We start from the raw sequence: 24753 nt of genomic DNA, 5'->3' as shown, positions 1-24753 counted from the left end.
GACCTTTGTAATACAAGAAATGGGGTAGTGATTAGACTTCAACCAGCATTTGGCTTATTTTTTCATTCACAGAGTGTAGGCATCACTTATTTAGGCAACATTTATTGCCCTTGAGAAGGTGGTGGTGAGCTTCCATCTTGAACTACTATAGTCCACGAGGTGTACGTACACCTACAGTGCTGAAAGGGGGTTCCAGGATTTTGACACAGCAACAGTGAAGGAATGGTGAAATAGTTCCAAGTCAGGATGGTGTGTGACTTGGAGGGAGCTTGCAGGTGGTGGTGTTCCCATGCATCTGCTGCCCTTGTCCTTCTAGGTGGTAAAAGCTGCAGTTTGGAAGTTGCTGTTGAAGGAGCCCTGGTAAGTTGCTACAGTGCATCTTGTAGATGTGCACACTGCTGCCACTGTGTGTCAATGATAGAGGAAGTGAATAGTTAAGATGGTGGTTGGAGCGCCAATCAAGTAGCTGCTTTGCCCTGCATGGTGTTCAGCTTCTTGAGTGTTTTTAGAGCTGCACTCACCCAGGCAAGTGGAGAGTACTCCACCACTCTCCTGACTTGTGTCCTGCAGATGGTGAACAGGGTTTGGGGACACAGGAGGTGAATTATTCTCTGCGCAAAATTCCCATCCTCTGACCTGCTCTTGTAGCCACAGTATTTATGTGGCTGGTCGAGTTCAGGTTCTGGTTAATGGTAACCTCCAGGATGTTGATAGTGGGGGATTAAGTGATGGTAATACCATTGAATGTCAAGGCAAACGTTGGTTCAATTCTCTCTTGTTGGAGATGGTCATTGCCTGGTGCTTGTGTGGCACACATGTTACTGCCACTTATCAGCTCAATCCTGAATATTGTCCAAATCTTGCGTATAAACACGGACCACCTCAGTGGCCTTTGCCAATGATGAAAGCAATGGTCATGCTAATAAAAAACACAATTCTTTAAAGTCATTTAGGCATGGATTGGATGCTGTTTGATGATATCCCATTTTACTGTTGTAAAATATGCGGCTGCCATGCCTACCTTGGCACCATCTCTTCCAGAAGCTCCTGGCAGTCCCTAAAATAAATGCAGTAATCGATAGAATCTCATTATCCTCATAGAAGCTATTAAAGTAAGGTAATGACACCAGTGAATTAAACAATACCAGCAGAATGCAAATCCCACAACCCTTGGTGTATATATGAGAGAAAGTGGAATCTAACCGATACAATTTGAAACCTCTTTTGCCTCCATAGTTTGCAAAATACTCAGTTATAACAATTCCTGGCACATCCATTTTTTTCATCAACTTTTCCTCATTTTGCCATCTTTCCTTGTAAGGACTGATTTATCCCAGAGCATAATTTGACAAATTACAAGTTGACAAATCAAGAAATTCCTCCCCTTCCTTTGTCAGCTGAGCCTATGGTTGTAGGTAGGCTATTTGACTATGAAGGAAGCTCTTGCTTCATTCAACACTTGCACATATACATTTTTCACCAAGGTTCACTGGGCTCCACCTTGTCTATCTTTTAAGTTCTGTTAGTCATAGGGAGGAAATCAATAAACACACAAGGAGATTCACATTCAGGCAGTTCTATTGTCAATTTTTTTTCCATGCTAGGCTGGATTAAGAACTCCTGGAGGCCCTGGGCACCAAGAACATTCGAAGACCCTCTCCACTTCTCACCACTATCCATCTGATCCATTAAAACATAATCTGTTGGTAAAATACATGAGAAAACATGTCTGTGGAATGTTTACACCCTGAAATAATACTAACGCAAGTTATCTCACAGTGAAACAGATTCAATGGCTTTATGCAATTTTTCAGCATTATACTGAGTTTTACTGGAAGCTCCATATTTGGTCAAGGCCTCTAGGCATAATGTACCAAATTTAGTTAATTTTACTTCACAGTTTACCATGATGGGATTTGCACTCAGAACCTCTGACCTGTTAATGATGTAGCATAACTACACACCACAGTGCTGCTGCTGATTTCTAATTGATTTTATTCATTCCCATCAAAGTTAACAGTTACCTTAAAATTATTTGACATATTTTCTTGCTTGTTAGTTAATTGTGTGCAGCATTTGAGGAAAACTTTGTGTTTCAGAAAATGATACTTACCACTGCCCCTCTTCTTCCCTGCTTAATGTGAGATATATCAGGTGAAGGGCCAATTGGTCCCATCATTCCTCTGGGTCCTGGTGGTCCTGGGGGTCCTGACTGGCCTTTTGGACCAGGGCTTCCTTTAGGACCTGGCAGGCCTGTACAGTACCAATTAAAACAATTATCAGATTGTATGATTTTGAAATTTCAAGACTATGCTGTTAAACGGTCTTGTATTATAATTCAAGGTAAAAACAAAAAACTGCGGATGCTGGAAATCCAAAACAGAAACAGAAATACCTGGAAAAACTCAGCAGGTCTGGCAGCATCGGCGAGAAGAGTACAGATGACGTTTCGAGTCCTCATGACCCTTCAACAGAACTAAGTAAAAATAGGAGAGGGGTGAAATATAAGCTGGTTTGGGGGCGGGGGGGGTGGGGGGGGGGGGGTGGTGAGAAGGGGAGGGGTGGTTGTTGGGACAAGCAAGCAGTGATAGGAGGAGATAACCAAAAGATGTCACAGACAAAAGAACAAAGAGGTGTTGAAGGTGGTGATATTATCTAAAAGAATGTGCTAATTAAGAGTGGTAGCAGGACAAGCAAGGTACAGATAGCTCTAGTGGGGGTGGGGTGAAATAAGACTAAAAGGGCATAAAAGGAACAAGTGGCTTACTGCATTGTTCCAGTGAAGGTCAATGCAAACTGGAGGAACAGCACCTCATCTTCCGACTAGGCACTTTAGAGCCTTCCGGACTGAATATTGAGTTCAACAATTTTAGATCTTGAACTCCCTCCTCCATCCCCACCCCCTTTCCATTTCTTCCCCCTCCTTTTTGTTTTTTACAATAATTTATATAGATTTTTCTTTTCCCACCTATTTCCATTATTTTTAAATGTATTCCACCCATCATTTATCTATACCTTTTATGCCCTTTTAGTCTTATTTCACCCCACCCCCACTAGAGCTATCTGTACCTTGCTTGTCCTGCTATCCACTATTAATTAGCACATTCTTTTAGATAATATCACCACCTTCAACACCCCTTTGTTCTTTTGTCTGTGACATCTTTTGGTTATCTCCTCCTATTACTGCTTGCTTGTCCCAACAACAGCACCCCCAACCCCCAAACCAGCTTATATTTCACCCCTCTCCTATTTTTACTTAGTTCTGTTGAAGGGTCATGAGGACTCGAAACGTCAACTGTACTCTTCTCCGCCGATGCTGCCAGACCTGCTGAGTTTTTCCAGGTATTTCTGTTCTGTTTTTGTTTATATTTCAAGGTATTGTGTTAAATAACAGACAATAAAGAGAACAGTAATATGCCAAATTTTATTTTTCCATGGGGTGTCAAATTCAGAACAATGTGCAGTTCCTGCTCCCAATTATAGGGAGGATAATGTTGTCCACAAGAGGATAGAGACAGAAACCAAGATATTGATGATTATTAGGAATTTGTCAATAGCAGTTGTCACTGGTAGTAACTAAACTTGCAGTTGAGTAGAGGGTGAAAAGTAGTGGCAATGTCTTGAGTTGAGTTCAAAAATGGTGTATTTTTGTGATGGAGATAGCAGTAGGATATATGAAAATCTCACAGAAATCAGAGCTGGTAGGTGCATTGATATCTATTGTATATCAAAAACAATGAAAATTCGTATGATTCTGAAGATATGTTGCCTGCAGGTTAATGTCCTGAATGTAATGATTCCTGACTAAATGAGAATAGCAGCGTAGCACCTGACACATATTAACTACTATTCAGAAATGCAATATACCCTGTCAAAGAAATAATTGCAGTCAGTGCTGCCTAAGATATATGCTAATCAAAATAATAACTTTTCCAAATAGCAAAGCGATCGAAGTTTGCTGAAATGAATGAAAATCACTTGGGGCAGGCTTTTCCGCTCAGTGTGCAGGTGCACGCCCAATACGTCCAATCCTGAAATGACGCGCGATGACATCAGGCGAACATCCCAATGTCATCGCGCACTTGCGCGATATTTCAGTCGACGAGCTCACATGAGAGTCTGCAGCACGCCCACCGACAATTAAGAAGGTCATTAGTCAATTAACTAACATGCATTTTTCACTGCCTGTCCAGTGTTACAGTTGGCGGGTGGGCGAATTGGCCAGGCGGCCTTCGGATGTTTTAAGAAACCTCATCCACGGACAGGATGAGGTTTCCGACATTAATTAAAAATGTAAAAATGTTTTGACACAATTTTTATTATTTTTCTGTTCACGTGAGTGAATCCTGTATGGGGATATTTTTTTCTGATTTTCAAAATCTTTAATCTTGATTTTTAAATTTGTCAGCTCCCTGAGGCAGCTCCCTGCCCTCAGGGGGCTTTCAGTGTGTGCTCCCCAGCAAATGCGCAGATTTTTGTGCTTGGCCTCCTCCCACCCCCGCCCTGGCAGCGCTGAGCTTCTCAGCGCGCCTTTCACGCTGGCTGGCCATTAACTGACCAGCCTGCATGAAATCGCGGCCAGGGGACAATGGCGGGGGGTGGGCTGTAACCCAGCTGCTCCTGGGCCCGCCCGCCATGTCCACCCCAACGATCCAAAAATCCTGCCCTTGGGTTCTGTTATGGTAGGTGATCTGTTCTACCAGATTACTGTCCAGGTAGTGATGTCAAAAATCTGCCCCTAAGCTTGTATTTGAAAAACATCCCATGCCTATCTCCCCTTTCCCGCTGAGTAGAAATAATAACTAGGCTCCAAATCTCCTCTTCCATGAAGCGAAGAAACCCCGACACACAATGTAGCTAATCTGACCCACAGCAAGCAGAAAACTCTGTCTGTTACCCCTAATGGACAATTAACCTGCAGGTTAACAGAAATCATGCCTGGACCACATAGAACAGAGAACAACAGATGAAGGTTGTGTCTTACCTGAAGGCCCTGGCGGTCCATTCAGTCCATAATTGTAACTGTTAGATGAAAATAACTTGTTGCTGTTTGGTCTTTGTTTACTAATATCAGCAATATTGTTGGGCAATAAAGTGATCTGAAGAGAATTAAAATTCAATACTTTAATTAATACATGAATCTGTTATTAAAACTGAACCCATGAAGATGCTATGATTTAATGACTGGCTTTGGTTGAAGTAGAAATCGATTTTTTTCCCAGTTTCCTCCTCTCCTGTCCTAAAGGTGTTGACTTTCACTGAGAAATAGCTGGAATACTGTTCATACCTCATTCAACAGGCTATTCCCCATGCGTAAGACTGAAAAGTATATAATGGTAGGTTATAGGTTTTCTTCCCTGAATACATTAGCACCGAGGGTAATTGTATAATTCCTACCGCCTGGCTAAGCTTAGATCAACTAACTCAGCAGCAGACTGCAAACTGAGTCAAACACCCTCAGGAATGCTATGACTCACCACTGCAAAGGGTGGTATGCACACAGAAGAAACTTAATTGTGTAGCGCTGTTTTGCAGCCTTATGCCAATTTCCCTGGGGTAGACAGCAGCGCAGTCTGCTACCTGCATGCCTGTTCGGCATTCTTCAATTATATCAATGACCTGGCTTCTGGCAGCCCCTGGTGCTTCCGGCCCCGGGGAATTGATATAAGTCTGCCTCGTGTTGCTGGAAAACAGTTAAAATTGTTCTTCTTCATTCAATTTTACAATTTAAAAAAAACTTTTAAAAGTTCTCAATAGTTTTAACATCAACACATCTAGTTCATTCTGGCACTGAGAGCCAAATTGTGCTAGTCCTAACATTTTTATTGTCACTGAGTAATGTTATCTAGATAACAATATACCTCACATTCTGTTATATTTACCATTAGCACCAAGCATTGAGGAAAAAGCATTTTCATTTAAGTAATCTCTTTACCTTCTGTTTCAGCTGTAGTACTGCCTGTTTTATCTGTTGGAAATCCTCACAGGTTGTGGAGCAGGTTGTGCCAGCTTTCATCACAGTGTCAGATTTTATATACTGGCCCGCTACAATCAAAAAGTCAAAACCTCTTGTTAATTGAAGAAAGCAATTTATTTTCTCTCAGCAGGTCTAACAGCATCTGTGGAGAAAAATACCTGAGCTAATGTTTCGAGTCCTTATGAATCTTCTTCACAGCTCTGAAGAAGAGTCATAAGGACTCGAAATGTTAACTCTTTTTTTTCTCCACGGATGCTGTTAGACCTGCTGAGTTTTGCCAGCATTTTCTGTTTTTGTTTCAGATTTCTAGCATCCACAGTATTTTGCTTTTATTTTCCCTTATTGGCTTTAGCTATATTTAATCTTTAGACTGATAATAGATCCGGCTAAGCCAATGGCTCCCAATTGACCAGTTTTGTTTGTTTTCAGTTCTTGTATGCAAGGCCGATAGAGGGGCAATAAAATAAACAAAAGATGGGTCTAGAAAATCTGAAAATGACAAAAGCAGAATCATTACCAGCATCCGTTATCCAAGAAAACGGGAGCAGTGAATGCAATCTGAAATTGTTGAACTCAGTGATGAACTCAGGAGGCTATAAAGTGCCTAATCAAAAGATGGGGTGTTGTTCCTCAAGCTTCCGTACAGCTTCAATGGAACAGTGTAGGAAGCCTAAGGCGAATAGACCAGATGGGGCAGAGAATTGAAATGACAACTGACTGGAAGCTTAGGGTCATGCTTGCCTCCAGAACGGAAGTGTTCCCTACAAAGAAACTGCCCAATTTGTGTATAGCCTCTCCAATGTAGAGGAGACAACATCACGAGCAGCAAATCTAGTATATTAAATTGAAAAAAGGTACAAGGAAATCAGTGTTTTATCTGGAAGGCAGTTTGGAGCCCTGGATGGTGGAAAGGAAGAAGTAAAAGGGCAGGTTTTGCATCACCAGTGCTTGCAGCAGAAGGTGCTAGAGGATGGGGCGTGGATGTCAATGGTGAATGAGGAGTGCACCAGGGTGTCATAGAGGGAATGCTCCAATCTGAATGCTGAAAGCAGAGAGGAGGGGAAAATGTGTTTAGTGGTGTCAACATGCTGGAAGTGGCAGAAATGGTGGAGGATTGTCTGTTTAAAGTGAAGGTTGTCAGGGTGGAAGTTGAGGACAAGGAAAACCCCATCATGGTTCTGGGAGGAAGTGGAAAGGGTGAGAGCAGAAGTGCTAGAAATGGCGCAGACAGGGGAACCACGTTAGAGGGGAGTCCTTAAAGATTCCTTTCTTCCTCATGTACTTATTTAGCTTCCCCTTAAATGCATCTGTGTTGATTGCCTCAACTACCCCATGTGGTATCCACTTTCTAGCCAGTCTCTGGGCAAAGAAGTTTCTCCTGTATTGATTACATAGAAACTAATACATGGACAATAGCCATTGTCATATTGATGATATGGAAAAGATAAAAATGATGGAGAGTAATTGGAGACAAGGGTGCATTTTTATGGCACATCAGATGGTAAATGCTGAGCTGCTCAAATCCCAGAGGGAAACTTGAAACAACTGCCACAACTATTTTGCAATTTGTATTTTGATTTTAAGATGCGTGCCTTGAATTCATTCTGAAATACATTCTGCCCCTGTTCCTGAGTAAGCTGTTTGATGTAACTGTCTTATTTGCATATCCTTTTTCTGTTACTTTACCAACTGCCTTGAATTAAACACCCCAGCTGCATTCTCTTCCAGTCTTTCTTCCTGAATAACCTTATCAAACACAGTGCCAGCTAATTGGACTTCCACACCTTCTCTCTTCCTTTTAACTTCCTGTTCTTCTTGTTTCAACCTTGAAGCCTGTGATTTTGTCACCACATAATCTGGAAACAATCCAGGATGCTACCTCTACAACACTTCAGTGGAAAACACTTCTACAGGCTGCTCAACTACCATAGGCATCACCCACATCTGGGACCCAGCTATATCATTACCCAAAATAAATTGAACCCCAGCAATGGGCAATTTTTATGTTACTCCAAGAATCACCTCACCTGTTTTCCACTTATTCTTTTACCTTCCACAATGGAATAGGTCTAGCATCTCCATGAACCCCATTATTATCACCTGTTCTTGCAATACCCCTTTTGAACAACAAATGTCACTATCCCACAACATAAAGGATTGACTAGCCCCTGTGTCTCTTAAAAGTTTAACATCTTTACCTACTCCTTTCCCACATGAAAATACTTCCCCTTCACAAAAATATCTTTAAACATTTCTGCAATCTGCTTCTCAGAACTCTCTTGGGTAAATTGTGAACACACTCCCAATTCTTTACCTATCGCTGCTTTTTCCTGTTTTACCTGTACACAAACAACTAGTTTTTTCCTGTGCCTGAACCTCAGAACCCACAGTACTTTTACTTCCAGAACTTTTCTGCACCCCAATAATCCCAATAGATTTTCCCTGCAATTTCCAACACACTGACTTTGTGTGTCCAGCTTTAATACAATAAAAACACCTCAATCTTCGCATGTCACCTCTACCCTCAGCACCTTCCTTTTTATTCCGAGAAAAAACTTCCTGAGAATTCCCACCTACTCCTTCTCTTCCCTGACTACCCACCTTCCTTTCACCTTCCCACTTTCTATCCTTCCCTGATTTAAAAGGGTGACGACCAAAAGGTTTAGCTCTATGAACTAACTCATAATCATCATCTGTCTCTGCTGCTTGTCTTACTGTTTCAACCCTCTGTTCCCCCACATGAGTTGTCATTACTGAAGGAATTGAATCTTTAAATTCTTCTAAAAGAATTACTTCTCTAAGAGCTGCATTTGTCATCTCTATCTTTAATGCCTGTATCCACCAGTCAAAATTACTTTGTTTTCCTCTCTCAAACTCAATATAAGTTTGCCCAGGGTATTTTCTCATTTTTCTAAATTTCTGCCTGTATGCCTCAGGAACCAACTCGTACGCACTCAAAATAATCTTTTTTCAACCACATCATAGTTCACCGACATTTCTTCTGACAATGAAACATAAACCTCATCTGCTCTGTCTACCAACGTGGATTGTAACAACAATGTCCAGTTTTCCTGTGGCCATTTCATCTGTTTAGCTATCTTCTCAGATGAAATAAAGAATGCTTCAACATATCTTTCCTCAAACTTTGGAAGAGCTTGTACAAATTAAAAATCTCCCCACTAGGTTCTGATTTGGAAATAAGTCCTTCCACACCTTCTGATGTTTTTTTAACTGCCGGCATTTTAAGCTGGAATTCTCTCTTTTTCTCTTTCCTCCTTTTATAACCTTGCCATTTCTAATTCCATTTCCTGTTTTCTTTCACTCTCTTGCCTTTCTGCCTGTTCCCTTTGGAATGCCCCTTCTCTTTCCTTTTCTTTTTTCTTTCTCTGCCCTTTCTTTTTCTGCTGCCTCTAGTTCCAAATTTTCCATTTGCAACTGAATTTGAGCCTATTCCAATGACACAACTCTTGGAGAACTCAGTCTCTTGTCCAATTTTAAATGCTGCGCTACATCTTTAATTATGTCTGATTTACTTACCCCTGCAGGTAATCCTAATTGTAACTTATCTTCCCATTCCATTCATTTAGCTTTATTTACCCTATGTAAACCAATCAAAGTTATAACTTCAACTCCCAGACAAGTCTTAGCAACTGCTAAAGCCATATTGCAGTCTCACCACCTTAAAAGAAAACCTCACACCAACTCCTGAATTCAAAGTGCTTCTCGTGCTCATAATCTTAAGATTCACCAACACCGAGCTAATCAAGGGATATCAAATTTATCCCACAAAGAGCCCCCAATTTTGTTTTGGCACAGCAGATGGTAAATGCTGAGCTGCTCAAGTCCCAGAGGGAAACTTGAAACAACTATCACAACTGTTTTGCAATTTCTATTTTGCTTTCGAGATGCGTACCTTGAATTGAATAGCAATGGGTCTACCAAAACTTAGAGGTTTTTTTATATAAAACTAAATTAAACATTTATTAATGAAAGAAAAAGTTTTAAGCACATACATAGGTCTACAAACTACTACTGTGGTAACTCCTAGCTCCCCTAATTAATCTAACTCACAGTTACACCTCTGTTAAGACAACAGTAAAAACAAAATAGATTTTAACAGATCCAGGCAAAGTACATGATACCCTGGACAGGGATATTTACAGTGAATTCTCTTAGCTTCAGTTCCTACAGGTAACAGCGTGGTACATAAAGGCTGGAGGCTTTTCACACTTGTTAGATCTTAGAATTCCTTCTTTCCTTCCACATAACTTCAATTCCTTTATACATGTTTCTCCCTTTTAAATGTAAATCCCATTGTTTCAATATGTCTTTGGACTTTACCTTTCTAATAATAAAAATCTTTCATAGTACCAATTTTATTGGTAAGCTTTGGGAAAAATAAACACATTGTTTGGCTTCTTATGGCGAAGTGTAACATTTCACCCACTCTTTGAAATTCACGTCTACTCTGGTTTATCTCAAAATGCAAATTTTTATTTTATACCTCACATTCTAAAACTTCAGCTGTTTACTTATTTAGCACTTCAACCCTAGTTTCTCTTTTAACACATCAAAGCCTTCAGACCAGCTGTCTTTAATTCAATTAAGTCCCGCACACACACGCACATTATCCAGACCTGACTATCCCTACTTTATAATAAATCCCAATAACCTTATAAAATTATATTTTCATGACATACATAAAAAATTATTTATCAAATGATTAGTTTTGCCTTAGGAATGAGGGGTTTTTTGTTCAACTAGCTTCTTCAAGTATAGGACCAGGGATTATAGAGAGCCAAAAGTTGTAGCAAACAAAGGAAATATTTATCACAAATATGGAAAACAAGCTTCATAGTTACAGATTCCGTGATGTGGGGAGTTGAGGGCAAGGTCTAGGTTTTCCAATTATAATGCCAATTGTGACCCACCCATTTTAATGGGTTACTATCACCAGTAAGGCTGCAAAACTCAGACACAAACTTCAAAGGCAGAGTTTTTCCCCTGTCAGGGGTGAAGTTTAGGAGCGGGCGTGTGAGGTGCGCCTCCGATCGGCGCCCCTAATTGGGGGCGCGCTACCATTTTACATAGCGTGATGTCCTCGAGGAAACGCTATGCACTCCCTGTGCGGGTGGGGGGAGGGATTCCCTAAACCGAGAGTGCGGTTTTTCGTGAATACGCGCGAAAGAGCGCACTTATCTCCCTGCGCTGCCTCAGGGAGATCAGCACCAAATTTAAAAATGTTAACAATAGAAAAAAAGTTCCCCTGACATGTCCCCTCATGAATTGGGACATGTCCATCACTTTCATTGACACTTTTATTAAAAATTTTAAAGCCTACATGAAACCTCATCCCGCCCGTAGATGAGGTTTCATGCTTTTTCTTAAGCTCGCCAGGGCTCCTGGCCTGCCCGACAACCTTAACAGGTCAGCAGGCGCACAGTTTCTGCTGAGCCCCCGCCGACCTGAAAATTGAAATGAGGCGAGGTGACGTTGGGAATTCTGCCTGACGTCATCATACGTCATTTTACGCGTCGGTGAGCGGGCCTCGCCCCCCCGCTCGCTGACCGGGAAATCCCAGCCCAACTATTTTGCAAAGCACAAAAAAACTGTCTTGAAATGAAACCCCCAAACTAGTCCATCCAGAGAATTAAAAGATCCAGATTTTGCATTACTGTTTAAAAGCAGGTTATGAAAAATCAAATTTTAGCAGATGAGCACTGGATAATTATTTCAATTATTGCAAGCTAAACAATGGCCAATTTTGGATGGGCTGATATGAATGTTGCAAGTTATTGAATGTTATCCTGAAGGGAATTGATAGGGTGGATGCTGAAAGGATGTTTTCCCTTCTGGGTGAGACTAGCACTAGGGGGCACAGTTTACAAATAAGGGATCTCCCATTTAAGATGGAGAAGAGGAGATTTTTTTTTCTCTCAGAGGGTCATTGATATTTGGATTTTCTCCCCCAGAGAGGAGGCTGGGTCATTAAATATTTTTAAAGCTGAGTTCGACAGATTCTTGGTTGACAAGGGAGTCAATGGGTATAGGGGGTAGACAAGAAAGTGGAGTTGAGGCCACAGTCAGATCAGCCATGATCTTATCAAATGGTGGAACAGGCTTGAGGGGTCGAATGGCCTAATCCGTATGCTTGTATTACAACCTTTAAACTTAACATGTGTCATTTTGCAATTACTAACCCAACCAAGAACATAGAGGTCATATTTCTGCACCACATCCAACAACAATAGAAGCTGTGAGTAATGTTGCCATTTTCATGATGAATTGTAAACAGGACTGTGCTTTGTACACTTGGTTAATTATAGCTTATAAAAGTTGGCTCTTGGATAAAATCATGTGAAAACAATATACTTGTATACATAGAGCATACTTGTGTCCCTTTTAGGGAAGTGCCAAGTTCGCAGGTCCACATGATTTGAGTTGTACAAAAAAAAACAGAATCATTCTGGTTTGGAATTGTAAAAAAGCATTCCCAACTTTAATACCACAGGAACATTCCAGGCAGAAACAGAGAACATCACAGAGGCAACCAGTATGTTTTGCTATTTAATATCTGGCGGAGTAGTACATTTCAGTCTTTATAGCCTTCAGCATTCCTGAGGCATAGCAGAGAAAGGAAACTCTGGCAGGGAGGTCCACATGCCCCATTGGAACATGATGGGTTTTCCTTCATTCATTTAGAATCATAGAACGGTAACAGCATAAAAGGAGGCTATTCAGTCCTTCATTTTTTAAAATAATTCATTTCATGAGATGTGGATATCACTGGCAAAGCCAGCATTTGTTACCCACCCCTAATTGCCCTTAAGCTGAGTAACTTGCTAGGCCATTTCAGAGGGTAGATAACCATGGCATCATTACTGAGGCTAGCTTTCAATTCCAGGGGGAGAATTTTCTCCCCGTCGGGCAGGCCAGTTGGGAGCGAGCAGGCGCGGGCGGGCGGGCTGCGCGTTGCCATTTTATGTGGAGAGGCCAATTAAGGCCCGTCCAGCGTGATGTGTGCCTGGTAGCGCTCAGCGTTACCTGTGAGGGTGGGAGAGGAGGGAGAGTCGGGGCCTGCGCTCTTTTGTGCATGCACACAAAAAAGCGCAGAAATCTCCCTGAGGCATGGAGCTGCCTCAGCGAGATTAATTTCAGAATGAGAATTTTTAATAAAGAAGGTAAAAAATAATTTACACATGAGCTGGAACATGTTTATGAAATGTATGAACACTATTTATTAATTTCATAAACCCTTCATGAAACCTTATACCGCCAGTGGATGAGGTTTCATGAAAAATGTAAAAGCCACCTGGGTTCTTTGCCTGCCCTCCAACCTTAAGGTTGGACAGGCAGCCCTGTCAAGTGGGTTAATTGTTTTATTAATGGCCTTAACAGGCCTTTGAAAGCGACTCCAGTGCATGCCAGCTGAATGAAAGATTGGAAAGATGCACAGTGATGTTGGGACGCAAGCCAAACAGAAGATTCTGCCCCAGATTTTTATTAGTTAATTGAACTTAAATTCCACCAGCAGCAATGGTAGGATTTGAACCCACATCCACAGAGCATGAGCTTGGGCCTCTGGATTACAGGCCCAGTGATATTACCACTACACCACCAGTAAGAGTAAATTAGTTAATCCCAATCCCCCAATATTTCCCTGCCCCATAATTTATTTTCTCTTCAGGTGCTTGTCTAATTTATTTTTGAAAGCCACAATTGAATCTGTCTCCATCACACTCTCAGGCACTGCATCCAGATCTTACCACTTGCTGTGTGATGAAGTTTTCCCTCATGTCACTGTTGGTTACTTTTGTCATTCACCTTAAATCGGTGTCCTCTGCTTATCAATGCTTCTACTAATGGACACAATTTATCCCTATCTACTCTGTCCAGACCCCTCATGATTTTGAACACTTCTATCAAATTTCCTCTCAGCCTTCTTTTTTTCAAGGAAAGCACCCCAGCGTATTCAATCTATCAATGTAACTGAATTCTCTCATCCCTGGAAACATTCTCGCAAACCTTTTCTGCACCCTCTCTAAAGCAGTTACATCCTTCCTAAAGTGTGCTGCCCAGAATTGAACACAATATTCCACTTTATTTTTTATTTATTTAGTAAATGCAAATCCCCAAAGCCAAGCGATAGCCTCCTCAATTGCTGATTTGAAGGTGATTAGTCCACCACTTAGTTTGTAGAGGGGACACTCCTCGGTAATGTGCAGCATTGTTTGTATCTTTCCACAGATGCATAAGGGATTTGTACTGAGGCCTCAGCAGTGGGGGTTGGCTGAACAGGGTCCTGGTCTGTCCTGAGCCTCTTTAGCAAGGACCACATCGCTGTGTTAGTTCAAAGCCTGTCATTCGACAGATGGGGCTTGTTAATGACTTCCTGTGTTTCCCATTCCCTGATGCAAACGATGTCTGCTGGTAGACCTTGCGCAGGAAGGGTGCTCCATATAGGGCATGAGATGGAAGTCAGGCAGTAGGTTGGTTGATCAGAGTCCACTTGCTAATCAATCAGCACTCTCTTCTCTTATAGTATAAATTATTGTTTTCCTCTTATATTGGCATTCTTGTGAAGTGCCCTGATGAGTACAAGACAAAAAGCTTCGACATGTCCCTTTTTTCAGCAATACTCAAGTTTTGTGCTACCAAATGAGTATTAGATATTTTTTGGCATGATTTAGCCTTAAAAATGTTGAACTTGTGGGTCTTGCCAAAAAAATTTGCAAGCCTCTGCTTTGATGGATAAATCCCTTCTACTGTGCACTACTGAGCCATAGGTATGTTCCAGACTCACTTCACAGTCCATACTGAGTATGCTAATCTCAGTTTAGGAGACAACAGGAGCAATAAATTTGGTCTTGATGAAGTGAGGGAGGCAGAAAACAGGAGACTATTGGCCAGGTAGCTTGACATCTGTCATGGGGAAGTTATTAGAATGAATCATTAAGGGGGTTATAGCTGGGCACTTAGAAGAGCTCAAGGCAATTGGGAAGAGTCAGCATGGTTTTGTGAAAGGAAAATCATGTTTAACCAATTTATTGGAGTTTTTTGAAGGAGTAACATGCGCAGTGGATAAAGAGGAGCCTGTAGACACATTGTACTTGGATTTCCAGAAGACATTTGATAAGGTGCCATGTCAAAGATTATTACAGAAAATAAAAGCACAGGGTGCAGGGGGGCCAACATATTAACATGGATAGAAGATTGGCTGGCTGGCAGAAAGCAGAGAGTATGCATTAATGGGTCTTTTTCTGATTGGCAGGATGTGATGAGTGGAGTCCCGCAGGGGTCTGTACTGGGGCCTCAACTTTTTACGATTTACATCAATGACTTAGATGAGACAAATGAAGGCATGGTAGCTAAATTTGCAGATGACACAAAGATAGGTAGGAAAGTATGTTGTGAAGAGGACATGAGGAGGTTGCAGATGGATATAGATAGGTTGAGTGAGAGGGGAAAGAACTGGCAAATGGAGTTTAATATGGGAAAATTTATAGTTGTTCACTTTGGCAGGAAGAACAAAAAAGCAGAGTATTACTTAAATGGAGAACGGCTGCATCATTCTGAGGTGCAGAGGGATCTAGGTGTTCTAGTACATGAGTCACAAACAGTTAGTATGCAGGTACAGCAAGTAATTAAGGAGGCTAATGGAATGCTATCCTTTATTACGAGAGGGATTGAACATAAAAGTAAGGATGTACAGAGCATTGGTGAAACCGCACCTCGAATATTGTGTGCAGTTTTGGTCTCCTTGTTTAAGGAAGGATGTAAGTGCATTGGAGGCGGTTCAAAGGAGATTTACTAGATTGATATCTGGAATGAGCGGGCTGTCTTATGGGGAAAGGTTGGAAAGACTGGGCTTGTTTCCACTGGAGTTTAGAAGAGTGAGGGGTGATTTGATTGAAGTATACAAGATCCTAAATGGCCTTGACAAGGTGGACGTTGAAAGGATGTTTCCTCTTGTTGGTGAGTCCAGACCTAGCAGTCAGTGTTTTAAAATTAGGGGTCGCCCTTTTAGGACAAAGATGAGGAGAAACCTTTTCTCTCAGAGGGTTGTGCAACTTTGGAATTCTCTGCCTCAGAAGGTGGTTGAGGTGGGGTCATTGAATATTTTTAAGGCAGAGATAGATAGATTTTTGTTAGGCAAGGGAATCAAAGGTTATCAGGGTTAGATGGGAATGTGAAAACTGAAAGACAAGAAGGTCAGCCATGATCTTATTGAATAGTGGAGCAGGCTCGAGGGGCTGAATGGTCTAGTTCTGTTCCTGTTTCCTATGTTGTTATGTTCCTCAGAGGTCTCCACTCCTGCTCTTGTTTGATATGCAATGACTTTTGCTGGAAAGCATATACGTAGAGATTAGTATCAAACTCGGTGACAATGCTTCCCACAGACAAATTGCTGGTACTCACTACTTCAGCTCATGAATCAAACAGAGTCATATGGGCAAGGCGCTGGAGGGTAATTGACACCTATGTAAGTGCATTCCAGTATAAATCAGTGGTTGGAATCATCCCAGATTTGCACAAAGTGCAGTAGTGGGCAGGAAAAAAGTCGCTTTACCTGCCGGCCGCAATAGCAGGTTGTCACGCCGTATCGCCCCATTTCCGCCTCATTAATTATGCAGCCACAGGAAACATGCCATCTCACTGGCGGGCAGTCTTCAATTTGCCTGCCATGCCATTATCCCACTGCTTCCTCATGCCATATTTAAACTGCAGTCACGCACACACTTCTCAATGCTTGCAGTCCAGGAGGGCACTGGTGAAGACATGGCCCCAAAAGCCATGAAGATTGCAGCTCCCCGGTTCACTGACACATCCCTGGGACGCCTTCTGGACACAGTGGAGGCCTGCCACGATGTCCTCTACACCTGCTCTGGCCACATAAATCTCCCCACTCTGGCTTGGGAGGCAGCGGCAGAGATGGTCAGTGCCAATACTGCACACAAGAGGTCAGCCATCCAGTGCAGAAAACGGATGAATGATCTCATCCGTGCCACCAGGGTAAGGCAACTATCTTGTCACTCTAAACTCACACACTCACAAGGCCATCACACATTCACTGTCATCTCACTCACTGCCAGCTCAAGCGGCATCACCACTCACTCTCTCACACACACCCTCACATCACCATCTGGCCTCATCTCCTCTGGAGACTTCCTCCTCAGCCCGCATCACCTTGAGGCCACCTGCACAGACACACCCTGAGATACCTTCCTTACCCAGTACAGCCCTCATCCTGCAGCCTCTTCCCTTGCCTGAGGCCACTTCTCCCCCTTCTCCAAGCAAGCCCTGGCCCTGCAACCGTTGAAAAGCCATCCCCACCTTACGGCTGGTCTGGTAGGTAGAGACCTGCCCGTGAGCCCCCCTAAAAATGATATGGTGCTGCCTGTGAAGCCTGGCGCAGATGGCCACAAGTGCTGCCCAAAACAAAGTAGGCAAACAAACCTTGAAGTCCTGAGCGAAGTGTAGCTCGCCAGGTGCTCGTCGCTTATGTACAGTTTTGAAACATGTTGATGTGGTGCCCAGATGATCCAGTGTGGGGGGATGATTCCAGCGAGCAGGGTTTATAATGAGATGCTAAAGTATTGAAATTAGTTTTCCAATGTGCAGTGGCGGGAAATGCAGCCCTCCATTGACAGGTGGAGCAGATGATCGCAAACTGGTTTCACGATGGTGTGAAATTGGTTTTTGGCCTTCTGGCCATATTGCCCCCTCCCCCTCCCTGCCATATCGTCCCCTCCCCCTCCCTGCCCACCATGACAACTGACGCCAATGGGGCCGGAAAATTCCAGCCAGCGTTTTTAGCAGAGAAAGAGAAAATTGGAGGGAAGAAAAGCAAAAAGATACATTCTACTCTGACAAAGTACTGAATGCATGTCTCAAATCCTCCTTTGGTGGTTAATGGGTCAAAGGACAACTCCATCCTAATTATTATGCAGATAAGCTGAATGGTCACTTACCATTCTAACTTCCTGTGAGTTCCTTGGTGTGGTTCTGAAAGAGAAATGTATAATTGTGTCACCCTAGTTTATAAAAACTCAGGGGACAATTTTCAAATGCTCCTTAATTTTATTGCAATATTTTTGCGAATATATTTAATGTCTGTTGAGGAACGGGATGTCAGCCCTGGAAGTTCAGGTATGGCGCCCACAGTTTCTTTGTAAGGTGTTACGTGGGTTATGTACAAACTGAAACCCCATATACTCTGCCCTAAGATGTGCCTTAACCTCACTAAATTTCAGAAGTCGTTTGACTGCAGTTAGCAAGATGCTCAACTCTGTGTTGTGGCACAACACAACTAGAAATTAGAAGGAAATAAAACTTATTTCACCTGGGAACCTTAAACCAGCAGGCCGATGAGACTTGGACCTTAAATTTAGATTAGATTCTAATCTGGGCTCTGAGCTAAAAGGAGAGTGTGCACCATGTTGTCCAGTTCTAGTCATTCAAAGGACTTCCAAGGAAAGCTTGAATCCTACCATTTGTCAAATTATTTACACAAAAACACAAGGGCTTTCACCAAATAAGAGCTCACAAAGTGGCTGCGAATTAATTTAGGTTTGTAAACTTCAGTTAAATGTGAAGTGAACGAAAGCAAGCTACTGAATGATGAGGGAATCAGCATGTATTGAAAATTTACCCCCTAAGAGGAATTCAGTGTTGCTTTTGGCAAAGTTTCCTGAGCTCCTCTACAGCATCAAGCAACTGGAATTTAACAACATCTACAAGGGGCTACAATGTTATAGCAATTTTAAAGCAGAATCATTTGCACTTCAATCTCTTGCATTTGAACAGGAGCCACAGCCTTGCATTTTCCCATCTCTGGAACTCTCTTCCTCAAAAGGCAGTGTTTGAATATTTTTAAGGCAGAGCTGGATAGATCCTTGATTAACAAGTGGGTGAAAGATTATTGGGGGTAGGGAGGAATGTGGGGTTGAGGTCACATTCAGATTAGCCATGATCTTATTGAATGACAGAGCGGGTTTAAGGGGCCTGAGGGCCTATTCCTGCTTCTAATTCGTATGGTTGTATGTATGATCATGAATAGTTTTTCCAGTTGCAAACAAGTCATAAAACACCAATTTGTAAAAAATGTGTGATTTGAAAATGGTCACATAACCATATATGAATCCTCTAAAATTGTTTACCTCCACTCAAGAATAATTGTTAATTGTTATGTATAGTTTTGAATACTAACAGGAATGCTTACAAGGACACAGGTGAAAGAAAAAATAGAATAGGAAGTAACCTTTCAGCTTATCCTCATTGAATAAGTAAGGTGGAGTTGACCATCAACTTGATGCTTTTTCTACAAAGGTAAAATAGCCTCATCGATAACCAAAGTATTTTAATTCTTTATACTCATCAGCTCCCAACTTACCACTTTCACTTTTGCTGCATGTCTTCCCATCCTCTTTGAGATAGAAGCCTTCCTTGCACGCACATTGGTAGCTCCCTGGTGTGTTGAGACAGATGTGAGAACATACAGTTCCATTGCTTTTGGCACATTCATCAATATCTGTCAAATCAACATTTAATATATACAACACGAGTTAATGAGCTGAAGAAAATTGTTTTAACATTAAATTGCTTTAAAATTATTTTTTCCAGCCTCCTTTATGGCATAACTGATTAAGATAATAATAATAATCTCCAGATTACCCCAAGGCCATGTGCTAGTGAGTATAGGAAAATACATCAGATGAATACGTGGCTGGAAAGATGGTGCAGGAGGGATGGCTTCAGATTTCTGGAGCATTGGGGTGGGCTTTGGCGAAGGTGGGATCTGTACAAACCGGACAGTCTACACCTGAACAGGACCGTGAAGAATATCCTCACAGAAGGATAGTGCTAGCGTTGTTGGTGAGGGTTTAAACTAGATTGGCAGGGGCATGGGAACCTGAGGGCAGAATCAGATAGGACAAATTCAGAGCAGGGAATGGGAGACAGAAAATTAGCGAGTGACTCTGAAAGACAAAAGAAGCAAAGGTTAAAATGTATTTCCTGTACACCTGTATTTGGCAGTGTTAAAAGGTACATATTATATAAATGCAAGGAGTATAGAAAATAAATCCAATGAACTGAGGGCACAGATAGACACATGGCAACATGACATTACTGCTATAAGAGAAACCTGGCCAGTCAGCCTTACTTCGGTGGTGGGCAAATTATTAGAATCAATTCTGAGAGACAGGATAAACTGTCACTTAGGAAGGAACGGATTAATCAGGGATAGTCGGCATGGTTTTGTTAGGGGAAGGTCCTGTCTTATTAGTTTAATCAAATTTTTTGAGGAAGTAACAAGGAAGACTGACGAGGGTAGTGCATTGGATGTTGTCTACATGGATTTTAGTACAAGGTCCCACATGGCAGACTGGTCAGAAAAGTAAATGCCCATGAGATACAGGGGAATGTGGCAAGTTGAATCCAAATTTGGCTCAGCGACAGGACACAAAGGGTAGTGGTTGATCGATGTTTTTGTGAATGGAGAACGGTTTCCAGTGGTGCTCCACAGGGCACAGTGTTGGGACCCTTGCTGTTTGTTGTATATATTAACGATTTGGGCTTAAATGTGGGAAGTATGATTTGGAAGTTTGCAGATGACACAAAAATTGGCCATGTAGTTCATAGTGAAGAGGATAACTGTCAGTTCCAGAATGATATCAATAGTTTGGTTGAGTGGGTGGAAAAGTGATAGTTGGAATTCAGTTCAGAGGAGTGTGAGGTAATACATTTGGGGATGGCAAACAAAGCTAGGGAATACACAATAAATAGGAGGATGTTGAGAGAGGTTGAGGAAGTGAGAGACCTTGGAGTGCATGTCCAAAGGTCCCTGAAGGTGACAGGACAGGTGGATAATGTGGTGAAGAAACCCTACGGAATGCTTTCTTTTATTGGACGAGATATTGAATACAAGAACAGGGGTGTATTGCTGGAACTGTAAGAAACACTGGTTAGATTACAGCTGGAATTTTGTGTATAGTTCTGGTCACCACATTACAGGAAGCACATAATTGCTCTGGAGAGAGTTCAGAGGAGATTTACAAGAATGTTGCCAGGGCTTGAAAATTTCAGCTATGAGGCAAGATTGGATAGGCTGATAAAAACAAAAAACTACTACGGATGCTGGAAAGATTGGATAGGCTGAGGTTGTTTTCCTTAGAATAAAGGAGGCTGAGAGTTAACTTAATTGAGATGTACAAGATTATGAGGGGCCTAGATAGAACAGACAGGAAAGACTTGTTTCCCCTAGCGGAGATGTTGATTACCAGGCAGCATAGATTTAAGGTGATTGGTAAAAAGATTAGAGGGGACATGAGGAACAACTTCTTCACCCAGAGGGTGTCTGGAATTTGCTGCCTGGTTCAGTGGTGGAGGCAGAAACCCTCAACTCTTTTAAAAGGTACCTGGATCAGCACCTGAAGTGCTGTAACCTGCAAGGCTATGGAGCAGGTGCTTGAAGGTGGGAATAGAATGGCCGGCTATTTTTTTCTTTTTCAGATGGTGCAGACGCAATGGTGCCGTAACTTTTCTATGGTTCTACAGTGGAAGCTGAGTCATACAAACCAGAAAATTCCCAAGATTGATTCCTGGTGTGAGGTGAAATAGTGGATCTGAGCCGAAATAGTATAAGGGATGCTGCAATTAACCGCAGGGTCTCTGTTTTAAGGAGAAAATTTGCTACAAATCTTGTAGTTGATTATTATCCGGTTATCCTTAATGAAATATCCTTCAAAAATCCACCAATCTCTGTCTCAAATACATTCATCCCTCATCCATGTTCCTGAAACAGGGCTCAGCATGAATGCAGGCCACAATTCTACCCATGAGTTAAGGAATGGGCAGATGATATTTGCATGAGCTGAAGTTTACAGATGATGGGCAATAGGGGCAGAATTGGAATAGTTATCCCTGGGGCTGATAAAGGCATCGCCAAAGATTTCAGCAGGAAATAGGCAGAGTCAGAGACAGGCAATATTATGGAGGTGGAAAGTACTAATTTTAGTTATGGAGAGGATATGGAATCAGAAGCTTGGCTCAGGGTTAAATACAATGCCAAGGCGTTCAACCTGAGACAGTGGCCATGGAGAGGGATCGAATTGGTGGTGTGGGTATGGACTTTCTGGTGGGGCCAAAAATTATGGCTTTGGTATTCCCAATATTTAACTGGAGAGAACTGTGGTTTGTCCAAGGCTGGAGCAGCCTGACAATACAAAGGCATTGGAGCAGTCTTTACAAATGGAGGAGAGATAGAGCTGGGTGTACATGTGGAAAAAGACCTTGGTCTTTGAAAGATGTTGGTTATAAGCTACAGGAGAATGTCATGAGGATCCATGAGGAACTTGAGAAAAGAAGGACAGGAAGGGGAATCATTACTTGAGATGTTCTGGTTATGTCTTAGATAGAGGGCATTTAGCATAAACTTAAGTGCTAGCACATAAGCCATGATACATTAAAAATAAAAAAAATAAAATAAAAATGAAAGAGTTGAAGAAATAAACTTCAGAAAAACAGGCAGACACAATAATCACAGAATCGCAGACACAATAATAACAAACTTTAAAAGCATAAATTTTATGAACTTATGCTCCTGCTGCAACATTTTGCCTATTTGCAGTATTTATCATGAATGGACTTTCTTTAACTCTTACTGTAATTTGAAACATAATAACATAAGAAATAAGAGTAGGAGTTGGTCGCTCAACCCTTGAAGCCTACTCCTCTATTTAATATGATCATGGCTGATCTCCTACCTCCTATCCCACCAACCCTTAATCCTCTTGGTATTCAAAATTCCACAAATATCTGTCTTGAATGCCTTCATCAACTAAGCATGCACAGCCCTCTGTGATAGACAATTCCTAAGATTCACAACCATTTGAGTGAAGAAATTTCTCTTCATCTCTGTGCTAAATGTTTGACTCCTTATTCTGAAATGGTGTCCCTAGTTCTAGATTCCCCAGCCAGAGGAAACATCCTCCCAAGGCCTTTCCTGCAAAGGTCATTATGAATTTTATGTTCCAATGAGATCACCTCCCATTCTTCTAGATTACAGGGAATATAGGTCAAACCTATGAAATTGCTCCTCATAGGAAAATCTTCTTACCGCAGGAATTAATCTAGTGAATCTTTATTACACTCCATCTGAGGCAGATATATCCTTCCTTAGAATTCCATTCCAGTATATCTTTGACTCTTCTGAGCCACACCCACAAGTCAATGGGTCACTATTTGACCTACAGCTGGGGCCTGGTTGACAGATGCCAGGGAGTGACCACATGCCAATGGGCCTCCATACCGTATCTCTGGGGGCCAAGGCTCCTCTGAGAGTCCCTGAAATTCAGCCTAGGACCATAGAGGCTTGGCAGAGCTGGCAGGACAGACTTATGTCGCGGTAAGCTTGGCAGTGGCAGTGGATCATACAATTGCACTTGATGCATAACATCACTCTGTGCCAAAACCACTGACACACTGACTACACGCACAGCACCATTCAGTTCGATGGCTCTATCTCTGACAGTTTTCAGATCAAGAGTGGAGTGAAACAGAACTGCATCTTAGCCCTGACTTTGTTTGATATCTTTTTTTCTGTCCTACTAACCTATGTTTTCCCTGCTGACATGGGAAGTTGTACCTCTATACACAATCAGACATGGAATTCTTCAATCTATCAAGACTGAAAGCTAAGACACAAGTGCTGAATGTCCTGATCACAGAACTTCCGTGTGCTGATGATGCTACACTAGTAACCCAGACAGAAAACCAGATCCAAAGGCTCATTAATCATCTGTCCCATGCTTGTGTTTTGTTCTCCCTCACCATCAGTGTCAATAAAACTGTAGCTATGGGCAGGATGTTGTGTCTCCACCTGTAATCAGACTCAACAACACACCACTGGAAGCAGTCAGGAAATTCTGCTACCTTGGATCTATGGTGACATACAACCCACCTCTTGAGGAAGAGCTCAGTACATGTATTGGAAAGACAACTGCCAACTTTGGCTGACTAACAAAATGGGCATGGAAACAAAATAAACTGACTTGCAGGACCAAAATGTTTATCGACAATGCCTGTATCCTCAGCATATTGCTGTATGGCAGAGACGCCTGGATGATTTGCACCTACTAAGACCATTACAGGCTGAATAATTTTCATGTCCGGTGTCTATGACACATCCTTGGCATCACATGGAAAGCCAAAGTCACTAATGAAGCATTCCTTTCTCCAACAAACATGCCAAGCATGCTAGCACTAATCAAACAAAGAAGGCTCTGCTGGCTTGGACATGTGCACAGGATGAAAGATGGCTGCATCCCAAGGATATGCTATATGGGGAGGTAGCCCATGGCAAGTGACCAGGAGAGTGCCCAAAGTTCCATTTCAAGGATATTGTGAAAAGAGACACGAAAACCCTCAACATCAATCATGACATGTGGGAATCTAGCTGGCAATCGATGTAAATGGTGACCACAGCGGTGGCAGGAGTTCGTCACCTTGACAGGACACTGCGTCAGAAGTTCCAAAGCAGATGCCAGCCCTGCAAACAAAGCATCAGCAGAGATCATTGTGCCACTACTGGAAAGTGATAACTTCATATGACGCACTTGTAGCTGACTTTGTCTTTCCAGAATTGGAAATAAAAGCCATAAAAGAAGTGCAGCAGATGATCTCACCTCACTAAAGTTCTGAAACAGCATTCCCATCATCTCCTGCAGATGGAAGAATGCCATCAACAAGGCAAGGAGACCAAAACTGTACACAGT

At 42.1% G+C, this 24753-nt stretch overlaps 1 protein-coding gene across 2 annotated transcripts in view; it reads right to left on the bottom strand.

Moving 5' to 3' along the window:
- ccbe1 (collagen and calcium binding EGF domains 1) overlaps positions 1–24753 on the bottom strand; it is a 399260-nt gene that overhangs the window by 11534 nt on the left and 362973 nt on the right. For both annotated transcript variants that reach the window (XM_078551856.1, XM_078551864.1), the window contains exons 5-9: positions 19371–19508; positions 5936–6045; positions 4985–5099; positions 2114–2253; positions 1022–1057 (exon numbers count right to left, since the gene is read on the bottom strand). In XM_078551856.1, the coding sequence (XP_078407982.1) occupies positions 1022–1057; positions 2114–2253; positions 4985–5099; positions 5936–6045; positions 19371–19508 (539 nt within the window). The remainder of the gene's footprint in view (positions 1–1021; positions 1058–2113; positions 2254–4984; positions 5100–5935; positions 6046–19370; positions 19509–24753) is intronic.

This window comes from Cetorhinus maximus, chromosome 1 (assembly GCF_964194155.1).
Source record: "Cetorhinus maximus chromosome 1, sCetMax3.hap1.1, whole genome shotgun sequence".
Lineage (NCBI taxonomy): Eukaryota > Metazoa > Chordata > Chondrichthyes > Lamniformes > Cetorhinidae > Cetorhinus > Cetorhinus maximus.
Note: the sequence above shows the minus strand (reverse complement) of the source record. Positions and strands in the feature narration are given on the sequence as shown.